Source organism: Schistocerca nitens, chromosome 1 (genome assembly GCF_023898315.1).
Source record: "Schistocerca nitens isolate TAMUIC-IGC-003100 chromosome 1, iqSchNite1.1, whole genome shotgun sequence".
Classification (NCBI taxonomy): domain Eukaryota; kingdom Metazoa; phylum Arthropoda; class Insecta; order Orthoptera; family Acrididae; genus Schistocerca; species Schistocerca nitens.
The window spans coordinates 411,459,714-411,476,937 of NC_064614.1; the positions used below are offsets into that span (position 1 = coordinate 411,459,714).

The 17,224-nt window shown below is 39.0% G+C and overlaps 1 protein-coding gene across 1 annotated transcript in view; it reads left to right on the forward strand.

Annotated features, from left to right (window-relative positions):
* The window catches only part of LOC126249766 (uncharacterized), a 1,113,531-nt gene that overhangs the window by 407,549 nt on the left and 688,758 nt on the right, over nt 1–17,224 (forward strand). Inside the window, 1 exon segment of the mRNA XM_049951457.1 lies at nt 5,835–5,984. Coding sequence (XP_049807414.1) covers nt 5,835–5,984 — 150 coding nt within the window.

Below are 17,224 nucleotides of genomic sequence, written 5' to 3' on the forward strand. Positions count from 1 at the left end.
TCATTCTGTACAAATGGTTTTGAGGGAATTTAACACAACTCGGGAAGCGATATTGATGAAGTGTAAAGTGCATAGAACTTGAAATGCACTTTGACTTTTGTGTAGTAGTGTATGATATACGTAGAGATCAGATAGGTGTTACAAGCCAAGGCTTCTGACACGGAGGGTTATGAACAAACTAGAATGATAGGAAGGGTTGTACCCCAATAAACTTACTTTCAGTAATGTCACCTGATGAGTGATGTAAAGCCTTCAGTTCAAGAACAAGTGTCTTCAATATAATAGGGGCTGTACTTAAGGCAACAGAGACGAAAATTGCAGCAAGATGCATGCTACCATGATCTGTGCTGAATGGAGTGTGGCATAGCATTTAGCATTGCTGCCTGGCGTGTTTCAGGTTGCCACTTCAAAACTGACCACCAGCAATTATTAGTTATTTAGTATTTAGCATTTCTCGAATGTTCTCAACATGTCTTATGTTTATAATGTTTGTATATCTGGGATATTCAGTGTTTCTGTAAATAGCAGCACTCTCCATCCAGGCACTTTTCTGTTCTGACTGTTTATTGCGATTTGTAACGATTCAGAGCTAAGTGTTATACTTCATTGATGACACTGCTTTTGGTTTGCCCTTCATTCTGGTTATAAAGTGACATTATTTGTTGGAGACACTGGGTATTTCGAAACAGTTGCGTCATCATGGCTCCAGGTAGGCAATGTAAAAGCCCGTCTCCTACATGGATAGGCACTGGAATACAAGCAATACATCTCCACAGTCTGTATATTCTGGAGACCAATGGATTCTAAATAGCACTAAGTCAGCTGAACATCAGGCATCCATCAATGTTTTCCGGAGGTGGTGGTCAGGACCCATCCAAATGGCTGAGAGGATTCCTCTGAGTCGCCAAATACAACTGGTGAGATGACATGATGTGCTTGGCAAATGTGTGCTTAATTAATCATGTGGTGCCAGCATAGTGCATCAAGGGGAGGGAGGAGGGTGGGGATGAAATAAGTATGACCGACTCTCGAATATGGTCCCCATGGCAGTTTCAGAAGACTGTAATGTGCTCACCTCTTTCATACTCCAGGTTGTAAGAGAAGAGATACAGTGTTTATGGCAGCCAGAAATGTCAGTCCGAGTGAGCAAGAGATAGCAATTATGAATGCCAAACCAAACATCAGGAGCTAATAGAAAATGTTGAAGAAGAAGTGTACCGATCTTTACCAACAACCCCCACCACCAGTCAAATGTCCCAGGAAGAACTGATTCAGCAAAAAAGGATTTATGCCAGAGACGACAAATGTCAATGCAGTGTCCAAACAACACAGATACAGCTAACCCTTCCTCCACTTATAACGCCCTGCAGAAGTACAGACATTTGGAGGACAGAGAAGGCGACATGGCAGTATGTTTCCACTGTGGACACTCTGGACACTTTGTACAGTTCTGCAAAGAAAGAAGGCCAGTTTTTGACAACTACTACACCAACAGATGTCAGCCATAACAACAGTTCTGTTCGTTCCATTCCCCATCATGCTTTAGCTGTTCCCAGCAACTCAGCTGCTAGATGAATTCAGAAAAACAAAACAAGAGAACCATCTGTGCAGATGAGCCCAGCCCTGCCTGGTGAAAATCCTCCATGTCAAATAGTCACGAAAATGCCAGGAAATATTGTTGTCATCCTCATTGATGGCTAACCTCTCCAGGCACTAGTCAATTCAGAGACTTCCTTTTCTGTAATAACTTAGTGAGGTGGTGCTGTGGTTAGCACAATGGACTTGCATTCAGGAGGATGATGTTTCATTCCCCATCCAGTCATCGTGATTTACGATGCCTGCGGTTTCCCTAAATCTCTTTATAGGCAAATGACAGGACGGTTCATTTGAAAGAACATGGTCAATTACCTTCCCCATCTTTCCTTTATCCAAGCCTGTGCTCCGTCTGTAATGATCTCATTGTCGATGAGGTGTTTGACACTGATCTTCCTTTTTTTCTGTAATTTTGAATGCTTAATGTTGCCAGCTTAAGTAGACTATGTTCCATGATACAAAAGTGATTGTGTAAAAAGTTGTAAATGGGAAATACATCCAGTCAGCAGTGACATCTATGTCGAGAATAATTCTTAGTGACAGAACATATACCTTCGAATTTGTAGTTCCATCAAAATGTGGTTATATTGTTATTCTGGGATGGAACTTCTTGCAAGCGTCACTAGCAGACATAGACCAGAAGATCAGGGCTCCAGAGTGTCGAAGCTATTCCAGTGAGCACACATAACAAAGGCTGCTCTGAGCAGTTGTTTCCTATCTGAGGATTGTTATCCTGGCATCATCAAATAGATGAGTTCCAGTCATCAGTCGAGATGCTCAGTTAAACTGTGAAGCTTTATCGATTGCACAAAGCTACTGAGGCTTACAAAAGAAATCTACATGCCAGTGATGATCATGAGCACTGCAGGTGGTTAAGAACTGTGGATCGCTAATTGTCATGAGCAAGCACAGCTCATCCCTAGAGGTTTCTTCATGGGGACTGCCGAACCAATCCAGAAAGGGCAGCTTAATGCCACTGATGAAGAATCATTCCACACTATCACTGCAGACAATGCAGTGGAGAAATCCACTGTTGACTGCCAATAGTTTCTGGCCTTACCAAGCAGCAACATCAACAAGTATTAGCCATTCTGGACCTATTTTTGCTTACATTCAAATATGGAGCACAGGAAAGACAGATCAAGTGACCCATGGTAAAATACCACACAACAATGGGGATCATCCGCCAATTTGCCAGTGCTCATATAGGGTGTTGCTGGCTCAACAACAGATAGTCTGGGGTAAGTGGAGAAGATGCTGCAAGGTGACATCATTGAACATTCAGAGAGTCCTTTGTTCTCTTCTAAATTCTTTGTGAAGAAGAAGGATGGTACACAGCATTTCTGCATCAACTAACGACAGCTGAACAGGATAAGGAAAAAAAGGTGTTTAATTCACATTTATAACACCCTAGACTGCTTGAAAGGAATAAAGTATTTCTGAACAATGGACATTTAGGCAGCCTACTGGCATATCGATATTGACAAGGCTGACTGGGGAAAAGAGTGCCTTCACAATTCCTGATTGTGTTTATGAGTTTGAAGTTATGTAGTTGGGACTACGTAATGCTCTGGTCACATTCCTGTGTATGATGGACAAAGTGCTTTGAAAAGTTGGTACCCGGATGACACTGTCCTTTTTTTCCCCCTAACATATGAAGAACATATAAATTACCTGATAACTGTGTTGAAGTGAGCCATTTTGATGAATCGGAATCTTCCTCTTGGGAACATTCCTAAAGTTCACAAACAGGGATCGATGGATAATAGTTTGCACTGACAATCTCACCCACTTTTCTGTGACCAAAGCTGTGTAGGCTGATGACGCTCTGGAAATTTCAAGGTTCCATGTAGAAGACACTATTTTGAAGCATTTATCACCCTGTGTGATGATCTAGTAGAGAGTATTATCAGAGGTAATTTCACACTGCAACATCACCCACAGGACAACTGCCTGCCGCCCACAGACAAATGGCCTCACAGAAGAGTTTAGTAGATACGCTCTCAATGTACAGTGATGTTGAGCAGAGAGATTGGGATGCAGTAGTACCCTTCGTAAAATTCACACACAACACAGTGAAGCAAGACATGAGAGCCTTTGTACTGTTCTTTCTGTTCCAGTGGGTACACTGTTCCATTTCAGCTGGACGATAGATGATCAGAAAAAATACTGAGAGCACTATAGCACCAAGCAACAACCAGTAAAATTCAGTCTGGGAGTCTAGATATGGATTTTTACTTCTGTGCAGAAAGTGTGTTTATCGAAAAACTTATTGAAGCCTTACTTTTGGCCATATCTTATCCTTCGTCATTTGTTGGCCGTCACCTATGAAGTCGAGGCTTGTGACACTTCACCAAGAAGACAAAAACTCAAAGACATTGTCGATGTCCTCCATATGTAGCCCTACTACAATCCTGCGATGGAGATTGGTGATTGAGGACTCCCATTCACGGATAATGAGGACTCATCTGATGGTCGTGAAGCTTTGATGGGAGGAACATTTGATGTTTGTTATAGTGAAGAGGATGTGACAACATGACCAAAATATGAGGATCCACCAACACTGTCATATGGGCGTCACTAAAGAGAACTTCTAAACCAGTGGGCTGCTGTTTCTCCAGGGAAGTGAGCAATGGTGGAAGTTGTGTTGCATGCGGTATGGCATAGCTATTATTGCCATTTCCATTGTGTTTGGGTTGCCAGTTCAAACCCAGCCACCTGCAATTATTTGTTGTTTAATACTGGTCATTTCTGGAGGTTTCTCGACTTTTCTTATGTTTGTATATTCTGAAATATTCACTGTAGGTATGAGTAGCAGCACTCTCTATCCAGGACGTAGTTTTTTCTGGCTGTCTCTTGTTGTTCATAATAAACACGCTTCCAGTACTATTTGTTTTAATTCATTGACAACTCTGCTTTCAGATATGGACTTGATTCTGGTAAAAACATGACATCATATCAGTATCAACATCAGCTGCTAGTTGTGTCCTCCTGCCACATTTTCTCCTATTTTGAGTGGAAGAAATGATAGTAAAGAAGGAATCTTAGAATATATGTTTATCTGCAACATTGTTCCCTATCGACATTATGCAACTTTAATGTGGGTCAAGGGATGCAGGTGTTGATACATGTTATGGGGCAAGAGCAACATGTCTGGTGGCAGAATGTAATTAGTACACAGTAAACAGATTTTGTCAGTGACAAATTCTGAAATTTGTGGATGTTTATGAACTACTGTTTCCCATACCGCATCTACAAGGGTAACATGTAGAAATCATTGGACTTTACAAAAGTTTCCATCTGTATTCAATACTAGATACAAATGCTGAATCATTCTTGCAGACTGCAAGCAGTGTAGAATATATATTTGAATATTGAAGTGGGTAGCTTTGGGTTGTATATTTTTGCAGCAAGGAAAAAAATAGAGGTAAGATGGTTAAAATTAAATATGGCTGTGAATAGATTTGAACTGGCTACTGTTTCTGTTTCTCTGTAATTTTATGAATATGCTTTTTTTTAGACCCAATTATTTATGTTTATTTTTCCCATGTGTATTTCAGCTACTTCTGTGCTATCTTAAGTGGATAACCATTTAGTGTGTTTCTGTAGGTGATTGCTGCTTCTGTTGACAGACCCACATTTCTTAACACTCCACACCTATTTACGCATACATTTTGACTCACACGTAGAAAAATAATTTGTGGCGAATTATAAGTACTACTGATGTGTATTTTGTTTTCTGTGTGCATTGAAATGAATAGCTATTCAACACTTTTTACTTGACAACTGCTACATTTAAATGGAATCAAAACTATTACTGCGTCTTCTGTAAGATATAGATTCAGCTTAAGTGAAGATCATCATTCCATATCAAAATGTAACATGATCAGAGTCACTACATTGTTATGATAAAAAAAAAGGTAATGTGTTTGAAGACATTTAGAGTCAAAGAGTGTTCATGTTTGGATAACGTGACAAAAAATATCATAATGTATTGTGCTCACTTCTCAGACCTGTTATTCGTTGTCAGTGGAAAACTGCATGCTGTATTTATTCATTTCACTTGCTTTACTATCAGTTTAAAATGTTGTTTTTTAGTAATAACTTTAATATCACAATAAGCTGTAAAAATGTTTTGCCATATGTGTCCTTCCATACTGATCGTGAATATAACTGAAATATTTCTGAATCGTGACTGAATATAGTCAGTAGCTTATCAAACTAAATTACTGTTGTTTCAGAATCTACGCAGTGGCACAACAGTGGTATGTGCTCTGATTCGGCCTGAAGAAAAGAAGCTTTATGTAGCATGGCTAGGTGATTCTCAGGCATTATTGGTTCGTCGAGAGAGGATGATGCTTTTGGTGAATCCTCATAAACCAGACAGACCGGTGTGTATGAGACAGCATCTCAGTTAAGAAGCTCTGAGTCAGATACTGTAATAATATTGGTAGATTTAGTATTTGTAGTAGTCCTCTAAAAATCTGTTAAAAAAACAGTAGTACTTGTATAACATTCAGTGCATTACACTTGTTGCATGATATATGAATTAGCTCTCATGAAGCCTTGATAGTCGTCGTCATTTCCGTGTGGTGAACTGATGAAAAGTACTCCTTTATAAAATTTGATTACTGCTGTGCACAATTTAACTGCAACAGTACGACATGACTTTATGAGGTCAGTGATACAGGATGCTTGTGTCCTCACAAAGCACTGGGTTATTAATGATTTCCTAAATTTTTAAGTATGAGTGGTGTGGATGATTGGTTGGACATGTTTGTAGTCATATAAAGGAAAAGGGTAAATGAACATTGTTAGGAACAGTAAATGGTACATTTTGGAACCAACAGAAATCACTTAATGTCTTCAAAGAGTCAAGCAGAATTAGTGTGAGGACCTCTATGCATATATCCCACAAGCCACTGTACAATGGTAGCTCTTCCAGAATGACAGAATATCAAATTTGTACTAGCAAATCTCTTATTTTATTTTTCTTCCTGTTTTCGTATCCACAAGGGAGCCCTTAAGAATAGGTAATTTCTCTAAAGCTGCAATTTTGCTATTCGTACACCCGATCCTGTTATAGTCAACAAAGAAAAGCTATTGTGAAAAATTTCTACCCAATCAGGCTACTACTATGTGACACCCAAAATGCCTTAAAGTTGGAAAATAATATGTTTTCTATTGTTTGAAAATAATGTATGCTTCAGTTCACTCCATTCAGAAGTAGTATACTCATCCCAGTACACGCATTTCCTTTTTTTTTTTATTTCAAGAGAAATTTATGGGAACTTACAATCAGTGATGTGGTTTCCTTTGTTGTGAGCGTTATCATTCTTAGTTCTATAAAGAAAACGTATAAAACTTAACAGTTCAAGAGTAGTTCATCTCTAAGAATTTGGTTGGAAATATAACCAACAAAAGAGACGTAAAATGTTTTCTTAATTTGTGTGGTACCCATATAAGCTAATTTCATTGTACAAGGCATGTTCAGAAAGTAAGTGTGTTAGATCTTTATATTTTTTAAGAAAAAATATATTTGAATAAATAGGAGTTGTTCATAAACTTGTTGACTATTTTCCCACATAGTTGCTGTCCAGTTCAATGCCATATGCCTTCTTTATGCCCTCCTTGAAGAACTCTCCCACCAGCTCCTTCAGAACCTCTTGGAGCACCTGCTCATCAGCTGAAAATTTAATTCCACTCATGTGTGCCTTCAGGGAGGTGAAAAGATGATAATCTGTTGGTGCTCAATTCAGGGGAGTATGGGGGTTGGTTCAAAACATCCCAATCAAATGAGTGCAAGAGTGTGCTGGTGGCTAAGGCTGTGTGAGGACAGGTGTTATTGAGTAACAAGCACACTCTTCTCATCAGCATTCCCATCCTTTTGTTTTGGATATTCCTTTTGAGTTTTTTATATATATATTTTTTATTAAGGGTTTCACAATATATTTGTGCATTGATAGTCTCCCCCTGAGGTAGGAATTGGTGTTGCGCCACTGTAGCAACTGGTTTTCTCAGGTGTGTAATGTGCCACCCATGTTTCATCTCCAGTCACAATAGAGCTCAGAAAATCCCCACCTTACAATTCAAGTCACTCAAGAAACTCACAGGTACTGTAGACGCGCTTTTTCTTGTGCTGCTCTGTCAGCTGTTTTGAGACCAATCTTGCATACAGTTTGCGGTATCCCAGCACTTCTGTTACTGTTACTGTCTCGTATAAGAGAGTTCTGGGAAGTTCTGTAAGCATCACAGAAATTTTGTCCACTGTTAAATGGCAAGCTTCAGTAACAGTTTCCTTGGTTTTTGCACCAACTCATCAGTCAAAATTGAATGTCTTCTGGACCCTACAGTGTGATTCTACATACACTGGTGTTACTGTGATCCTCACTTTGGTTAGGGGAATCCCCTTGCGGGCTTTCAAATAAAAAATGGTGGCCCTCAACTACGTACCCTCAGATTCAGAGTTGAAATATGAAATGTTTTGGCTGGTTTTGTTGTCTAGGGGGTGGGATATGCAGTTACTGGATTACATGCCAATACTGCTGAATCTACAGTATGCAATATGAATACACACATGAATTGAATGGTCGAAGGTTCCTATAACTCGGCAATTGAGAATTTTGAATGTAACATAGAATTTTATAAATGAAAGATTGCAATTAAATAAAATCTGCAGGTCCTATTTTAACGATTTTAGTTATGAGTACAACAGCAGAAGTACTTTCAAGAATTCTGTTTATTTCTGCAAAACACGTATTGGTGCCAATGGTTCAGCAATTCAATAAAATATAAGTTGAATAATAGGGAAACAATTGATTCCTACTTCATGTAATTAGTTATGAGCAACAACATAGCTCATGAGATATTCACTTCTAAACGCATACTACGTCTTCACTGCAGAAGCCACGGAAATCTCACAAGTGCACAAGTCAGCACTACGAAGTATTTCAATCTCCCGCGACCATGCGCAAACTCTCAACACTCTCCAAGTATTTCCTGCGACCGTCCATCGTGCTTTCCCGTCCCGCACTGCCTGGTGTCCTGTGCGACCCGATGCTCCTCCCCAACTTCCATCCAGTCTCTCCATTGACTTCAGTTGTCGCCTACCATAGTAATGAGCGCTGTGATTGGCTAGAGCGCTCCCACCAAGTCTCCAAGCCAACGTACACTCACAAACATATTGAAACACATACAAATTGGAATTAAATAAATATTCCTACGGCTGGACTATAAACACTCTCTAACACTCTCTAACACACATTATTAAATACATAAACAAATTAAATAAACATATATAAAGGAATAGAAGCAAAAGTTGGCCAGTAGCGTAAAGCCTCTGTGCTTTCTAAAACACAGTAAATATTTGACCAATTTCTTCACGAATAGTATATATTGGATATAAACAAAGATGTAGATGAATAACTATATTTATAAACACGCTGCTGCCGTTTTTTCGTGTAACTGTGGAGTACTTATGGCCTGACAAGATCAATAGTAATCGGCCACTTTGACCTCCAATAACTGATGTACTATTCAAGTTACATGCCTGTAATTCATACCAATTTAGGTTTACACTAATGACTTTATAAAGACACGTTGATTGACAAAATTGGATGAACCATTTAGATTTTGGAAATTCATTGCTGGGTCTTACTTGTATAATTTACAGTCAGATACTAAACTTTAAACTAATAAAGATATTGAAAATCTGTTTACACCTTCAGAATTGTCGCACAGATAATGATAATGTACATGTTTCTTTTTAAGGTATCATGATTCCTCTGGCTATTATTAATTTCTACATGAACAGTGAAATGTCTACCATTATGATTTGACAAAGTCCACCATCTTTGGCACTCCCAGCATACAAATCTCCTTCACCAACACAAAGCACAGTTCACGACACAGTGTCAACATGGAATTCCCAGCCACATAGTCGGCCTGGACCACGTGCTGGGGCTACGCCTCTTGTTCCGGCTAATGTTCGGCACCACGTGGTTGCTGATGAACTCTGGCTTGGCGAGTGGCCCGTGCGGCCAGGCCAACTCTGAACTTAGAATATTTTCAGGGCGCGACAACTTGCCCGTTACGTCTCACCCCTCTACCACCCAGTGTCACCAACCTTCAAAAAACCACAGCTCGCTCTGAACATGCCTCATATAAGTTAGAGAAGAACAAGTCACTTACGTCCTTGCCTACCAGGAGCAAAAATAGGTCAGCCTAGCACTTTAACACTGTAAAATTAAAGAAATCATAAATTAAATTTATCAAACGATAATTATATTAATAATATAAGTCTAATAATAGCAGAATGAGTTTATTTGAAAGTGTTAATAAAATCAATCAAAGCTCAGTTTAATCTTCATTACTGTTGTCTGCAGGTCATTGGTCATTGCAAAAGAAATAAGTGAAAATAATTTCTAAGAGAAAATGACATTTTGGGTAAAAATTTCAGAATGTAATGGTCATTAGGAGTTCAGAATCAGTATTTCCTTCTCATCCAGTCCAGTAAGTCTCCCCTGTGCTGGGATTGTGAGTGACTTTTCTGAACTCTACCCCTTTTCGTAAACCTTTCCAGTCCTTTCCCTTCACCCCTCTTCCTTCCCCTTCAACCCTTCTACCAGAAGGAGCCACTGGCTCTGAAGGCTTACATGTGTAAAACCCGTTTTTTATGTGTGTGTGTGTGTGTGTGTGTGTGTGTGTGTGTGTGTGTGTGTGTGTGTCACTCAGTGAGTAGATTTTCTATCTATCCAACCACATTACATTAACAAAATGGAAAGGAGAGGTTGCTATTCAACATATCAGAGAAGCCATTGAGTTGCAGACAGGCACAGAGAAAAAGAAAACTGAAATATTTAAGCTATTGGGCAATTTCCTTCTTCAGAAGGAGTTATTCACATTCACTCAAGAATAACTCTTACGCACACACATGCCCATTCTCTCTGAGCACTGTATAACTACTTTTGAAGAAGAACTTTTTCTGAAAGCTTAAATATTTCAGCATTGTTTTTCTTTGTGCCTATCTGTGAATCAGTGCCTCCTTTATGTGGTGAGTGATTTTGTAGATTTATATGACTAAAGTTTATGAATTAGAAACTGCTACTTGTAGGGTTTAAAATTTAAGGAATTTTTCTGTATATCACGGTTTTGGAACGATTGCATTCTGAACTATTTAAAAAAGGAAAAGAAGGTGAAAACATACTGAAGCATTAATAAATATCCACTAGACCTCCTTAGTAGTAAAGGCTGACGAATATTAACCATGCCATTTTTATTTGTAAAAATGTGCATTAGGCAGCTTAGCGTTGATTCTTGATTGATAAATTTGGTGACACACACACACACACACACACACACACACACACACACAGTCCGAACTGATATACAACTGAAAAAATCCTGAGGTTGGGGCCCTAGCAAATAATACTGTACACGAGACACCCTAACCTACAATGTCTTGCAACGTTAGTTTAAATTTTAATGTTAATCAATTAGAACTTCAGAGTACGTACTAGATTTGAGTTAAAGAGACACATGTAAGCTCATGTGATGCATGTCATCTTAATCTCTGGATGATAACTTTGCAATCATGTGGAGGTAAGCAAATTTTGTTCTGTGTGCTAATGTTGTACTGTGTTGTGTCTTCAGGTGCATGATATTTTGCCACAGAGCCCTGGAGCTGGAATTTGCCAATCTTTCCTATAGCTCCTTACTCACAAAATCAGTATATGGGTTCTTATTGACAAGCACTCGACCACCCCTTCACTTTTGCCACAGATTGGTGCACCAGAAGTGCAGTTTTGTTTACAAGTGTGAGCTGCAATTGGATGGGCATCTGCCAGCTTACGGCATTCTCATAATGACTTTATATACTACTGCCCACTCACACTGAGAGAGAAAAATGCTAACTTGCACAAGAATGCACACTGTTTTTGTTTATTGTTCATACTTCATGTGCGAAGATAAACTGATTTATGTTGTCAGTAATTTGCAGCTGAGATGTGTAGTGATGTCTTTCAGATAAAACGTTACTGAAGGTATGAGAGACAAAACTCAAGAAAAATCACAGGTTGCATATGGAGGTTAAATAAAATGATGATGAGAGAAAAGGGGAGAAAGGGGAGATTGGTGAGGGGGCAGGGAGAATATGAATTGTAAGAAGATGGTCATTAGAAATATATGTGCTGATAGGAAAATGAAGACTGTTAGTGAGAAACATCAATAGGAAAGTAGAACAAGAGAGTGTTTTTGAGAAAATGGGGAGGAGTAAAGTGACAAAAGTAAGCTATGACCACTTAGGTATCAAAGGGCAGTTACATGTTAGAGAGTCAGTTCCCCTCTCTGAAGACTATTTCCATTACATCTTTCATTTTATTTATTTTCTTCTTCACATTCCTATGCCCCCCCCCCCCCCCTCTCTCTCTCTCTCTCCGTGTGTGTGTGTGTGTGAGAGAGAGATTTTTTGTCCAACTTCTTTCTATTCATGGTCTGGTAGTGAATTTTCCTTACCCAAGTACTTCTGCATCTTCATTTATCATTTTTGTACATTTCTTGGCGTTCTCCACTGAAAAAGCGAACATAAATCAAGGCAAATATTATCAATATGGACAGCAATAAAATGTAACAATCTCAGAAAGTTCTGTGCTGATTTGGTGGAATTAATGGTAACCATTTTTAAAGACTAATTTATAATTATGAAAATTCAGGTAGTTTATGAAAGGAGTTTCCAGTGAGCAACAGTAGAATATTCATTGTGGGTGCATGTAATCTGTAAATGTCTTCTTCTGTATTTCAGACTGTATAACTGCCTCCCATTCTCTCGTGAAAGCTACAGAGAATTTGTGAAAAATGAAATTGCAGTTTCTCTGGAAAGATGTTTTTCTATCTTCTACAGATTTGAAATGATTGAGCATTTTGTTTAGGAATTCAATTCACTTCTGCATTTACTTGAGTCTAATGTGGAGTTCTAGAAATGTATCATCACCAATGGTCTCACTATGACCAACTACTCTTCTTGAATGTTATGTGGGAAATAAGTTAAAAGTAGATTCTATGCCTGGTGACGAAAACAGCATGTAAAACCTAATATTTGTCTCTCAGTGCAAATATTACTTACTCACTGCTTGGTTTGTGTGAGCATATTCCATGAAAGTGTATCCCATCTTAATATCCCTCACTGATCGTTTTACAATCTAAACATATGTTAATCTCAGCCACTTTTGGTGTATGCACCTTATTCTGTCACCATATTTAGCAATACTGTATTTGGTGTTGCTTTCCAGTATTAGAAATTACTGTTTAAAAATGTGCAAGTTGAATCACTGACACAGAGGCTTTTGTTGCCTCAAGACTAAAACTAATAAATTGGAAATATTGGAAGCTTCAAAAACAAGGCAATGAAATTGAACCTGAAATTTATGGAGAGCTAAAGCAACATGCAAAGGAAAGTTGAAGTCACTTGGACATTGTAAACTGAAAGAAATAAAATCTGGTTCACTGGACGTCAGCATACACTAAAAATCAGGAAATTAAACTAGATGGGCCAAATAATGGAAAAGAAAGCATTCAAACAGAGGCTATACAATAAACTATATTCACAGTGGACAATATAAAGATGTAGAGATCTGAAAGTACTACAGACGTAAATCAGGTAAGAGGATTCTAGAAAATACATTTCACTTTGGGACTGCTTACTGCCTAAACAGGGTAATAATGAACTCTATTTAACTGTTACTTAAATTAACTGTTGTACTCTGTTCTAACTTCAAACATATTAAGAAACATGGTTATGAGAAACCAGCCACTATTTATTTGCCACAGCATCACAGCATACGTAGACAACTCAGCACAGTTACATGACATATATAAGAGGGGCTGGCAGGAGCCAGTGCATCACAGTTACATGGCATTTGCCTGCCAGGGGCTGCAAGCTTTCTACTGCAGGTGACTGAGTTACCGTCAACAGTCGAGAGCCTCTGGTGGGGTGCCTGGAGCCACTGCATGGCGCTCTGCTCATATGATGTGCACTGCAGCAGTGTTGGCAGAAGTGTAGTAATGTGCAGGTTACTACACTCCTTCATCCTTGTAGGGGCAAAGTGCTCAGATTCTGGCTCCTCTGTGGCACTTTGATGGTTGACATGTCCATAGTGTCAGAAACAATAGTCATGGGGGCATGATCAGGTCCCAGTCAACACGAACAAGAGTGCAGGTGCACAAGTGGTGCAAGTGTGGGCACACGCCTGGTTGCAAAACAGTAAAGAGAGAACAGAGGCTACATAAGTGTTCTTCTGTTGTAGCCCCCATTACTACAATATTTTCAAGATAGTTGATGCAGCAAGGAACTTCTGCTGTGTTTTTTTTTTTATCACAAGCAGTAGTTTTGATGCGTCATCTAACAGAACCTGCAGGTAGGTCTCACCTAAGTTAATTTTGGAAAAGCATTGGCCCCAGGCTAATTTTGCAAGTAACACATCAGTTAAAGGTAGAGGGTATGTGTCAATAACAGACTGTGCATTTATGGTAACTTTAAAGTCTCCACAAAGTTGGAGCTGATCTGACGGCTTTTTGGCCATCACCAATGACGTAGTCTACTCACTCATTGAAATCGGAACAAACAATTCCTAGTGGCATCAACCAAATGAATTTGGACTTGACTTGCTTGTGTAAGGACACAGATAAAAGCCGCACCCGGAAAAATGTGGTCAAGTTGAAGGTTTAAGCTCAATATGTTCTGTGAAATTGTCTGCACACCCTAAACAATCAGAAAACAAATCCAAACATTTAGAGCATAATGAACATAATGAACTTAGGCTTTGATAAGGATCCTGTTCTGACACATAATGTACACAGTCACTAAACAGAAAATTCAAAAACACTGAAAGTGTCTAACCTAAATAAATTCTCAGTATGGATTATGTGATAGGATGCCTTAGCTGCAGTAAATTGACCGAGAACAGGGTTAACAGCGTTATATTATTTATTGTAGCTTACCAGACGGCATTTGAAGGGATACATTGGTGGGGAGCCTAGGCATGTATGTTTTTGAGATGAGGAGCAAAACAGCTGTTACAGTGTCCACTTTCAGCGACAATGGTTTATGCGGCAAAGACATTGCAATAAAAAGCTTAGTCTGACACGCAGACAGTGACAAAATAGAATGGATGTCCACTTACAATTGTTCGGAGGAAGGTCCAAACCAAAGGAATGTGGCCTTTCATGCAACATTTGTAACATGATGCCCACTGCATGGGTATGCTGCTCTCTCTCCTGTTTGTTTCACAGTGCAAGAGGGGCATGACAGAAGGGCTTCGCAGTGTTGTTGTTGTTGTTGCTGCTGCTGATGGGGTTGTCTGTTGCCGCCAGGTTTCCTGGTTTGCATGGCTTCAACTTCCTTTTCTCTCAGCGAGCCTGTGTCTTTGTTCCTCTGTGGTTCACTATTCGTGCTTCAGTTTGGTGCCTATGGGACTGAAGACCTCAAAAGACTGAACAATGTTCAAAATTTCTTCCAAGGACAGATCTTCCCATTGAAACGGCCCTCTGGCGAACTTCCTTGTTGGTGTGAGACGGCTGATCGCTTTGTGAACCATGGAGTTTGCACAGGATTTTTTGGAGGTTTTAGCAATAAAGCAACACTTATGGCTTAAACACTGTAGCTCTACCACCCAAGCCCAGCGAGGCTGATGTGACTGCTTGGGGCAACAGCAGTGATAAAGGCTCTTGCGATGATAAGAGGACAACCAACGATACATATCATTAGAGGGGAGTGAGGCTGATTCTGGAAAGGGGATCAACTGACAATAATGGATATATGAAATGAGGAATCACATCAAAAGCAAAGCCTTACAAAGGACCTGGTTCGTCACCCTCAATGCTACAAAGTGTGGGCAGAACTGTTTTCCATAAGCTTCTTTATCTATAGCAGAATTGTTGTATGGCGCAAATGGTGATGGGTGCGTCTAAGATGGTGGAGCTTGCACAGTCAACGTAGCCACGAGTTCTTCCAAATCGGTCATCGTAAGTTACTGCTGGTGGAGAAGTGATTGAAGTAACTGCTCCACAAGGACGTTACGTGGAAAATAGTCACAGAAGTTGAGCACATGAATATTTTTCTCAGTGCCACTTGCGTTCTAACTCTGAACACAATAAGAAACTTGGTTATGAGAAACCAACCACTATTTATTTTGTCACTTTGTGACAGCATACATAGACAGTTCAATACAGTCACACGACATATACGTGAGTGACCAGCAGGACCTGGTGCACAACAGTATAAAGGGCAGTTGACTAAGGGACATCTACAGTCTCTGGTGGCGTACCTGGAGTAGCTGAATGATGCTCCACTCAAATGTGATGCACACCATGGCAGTGGTGTATTATATCTCTTTAAAAAAATAATGTAACCATTTATTTTGAGGAAACACTCTCCTAGTAAATTTGTTTGTCGTTTGATTTATCGTGATCTGTTACTGATTTTTAGTGGAGTTAGTTTTTACTTTTAGCTTTCAAAAAGATACAAAAGAGATATAATAAGCAAAATAATGAATTTCGTAGGTTGCCAATTACGTATTATATCTGGTTTTATCGAGCGCCAGGCTCCCTACAAATTACTGTAAATGCAATAGCGTAGTATTACTCAGCTCCAGTTCACTATCACAGAAAATAGACAAGTTTTAATAAAATTATTTCACTGGATTACTTCAATTAATCTCACTGAATATTTTTACATAATTTCTTCCGCTCCGGCTATCAGGCATTGTGCTGTGAAAAAATATTTTTAAATGTACCGCATAATGGCGGCTAATTGTTAACAATCAGAGATCACTGTTACTCTCTCCGCAGCAGCTGGAAACATGCTAAATAATTTTCATTAAATGTTCTTTTCATAAGATAAATGTGGCGTAGGTTCTTGAAATAACACACGGAGATCACTTTATACGAATATATTCTTACTAGGACACAGTTTGCACCATTAAATATTTGCAATTACGTTACGACAGAAACAAATGCTAGCGCAGCACAATAGCTTGCGTACCTTATTCCAGCTAACACCAGAATGAACAGAACAAACAGACTAGACAGAAGAATGAGGACCGCATTGCACTTTATACTCTTACAGAGATGATAATACTTCTTTTAATTACTTACACATTATAATCTCATACACTAAAAATAATGTCTTTTCTGCATTTATCGATATATATTGTATATTTTTACAGTTAAATCAATGATAAATCAATGTTTGCAATTCATTTTGAGTCACGTACAGTCATTTTTATTTATGTTTCACCTCGATAATGGTGAATATTGCAAAAGGGACACTACAGGTGGTGGAATGTGTAGTGAACGTGTGGCTGTATGACATACTCTAGTCAATGAAGACAATAGTAATATTTCTGGCAGGACAATTCTGGAAACGACTGGAATATAAAATAAATAAAACCCCAAAGGAAGCATCATTCACTACTTGAAGAATTCAGTGCTCAAGTGTGAAAAGGAAAGTAATTCTGGAAGATTGTGAGGGAGAATCTCACAGGCAAAAGTACAAATCAAATGGCTAGAGACTTGGCAGAGTTGTCAGTTCAAAACTGATGTCTGAATGCTTCAGAACAATTTCTGGTAATCAAAAGTC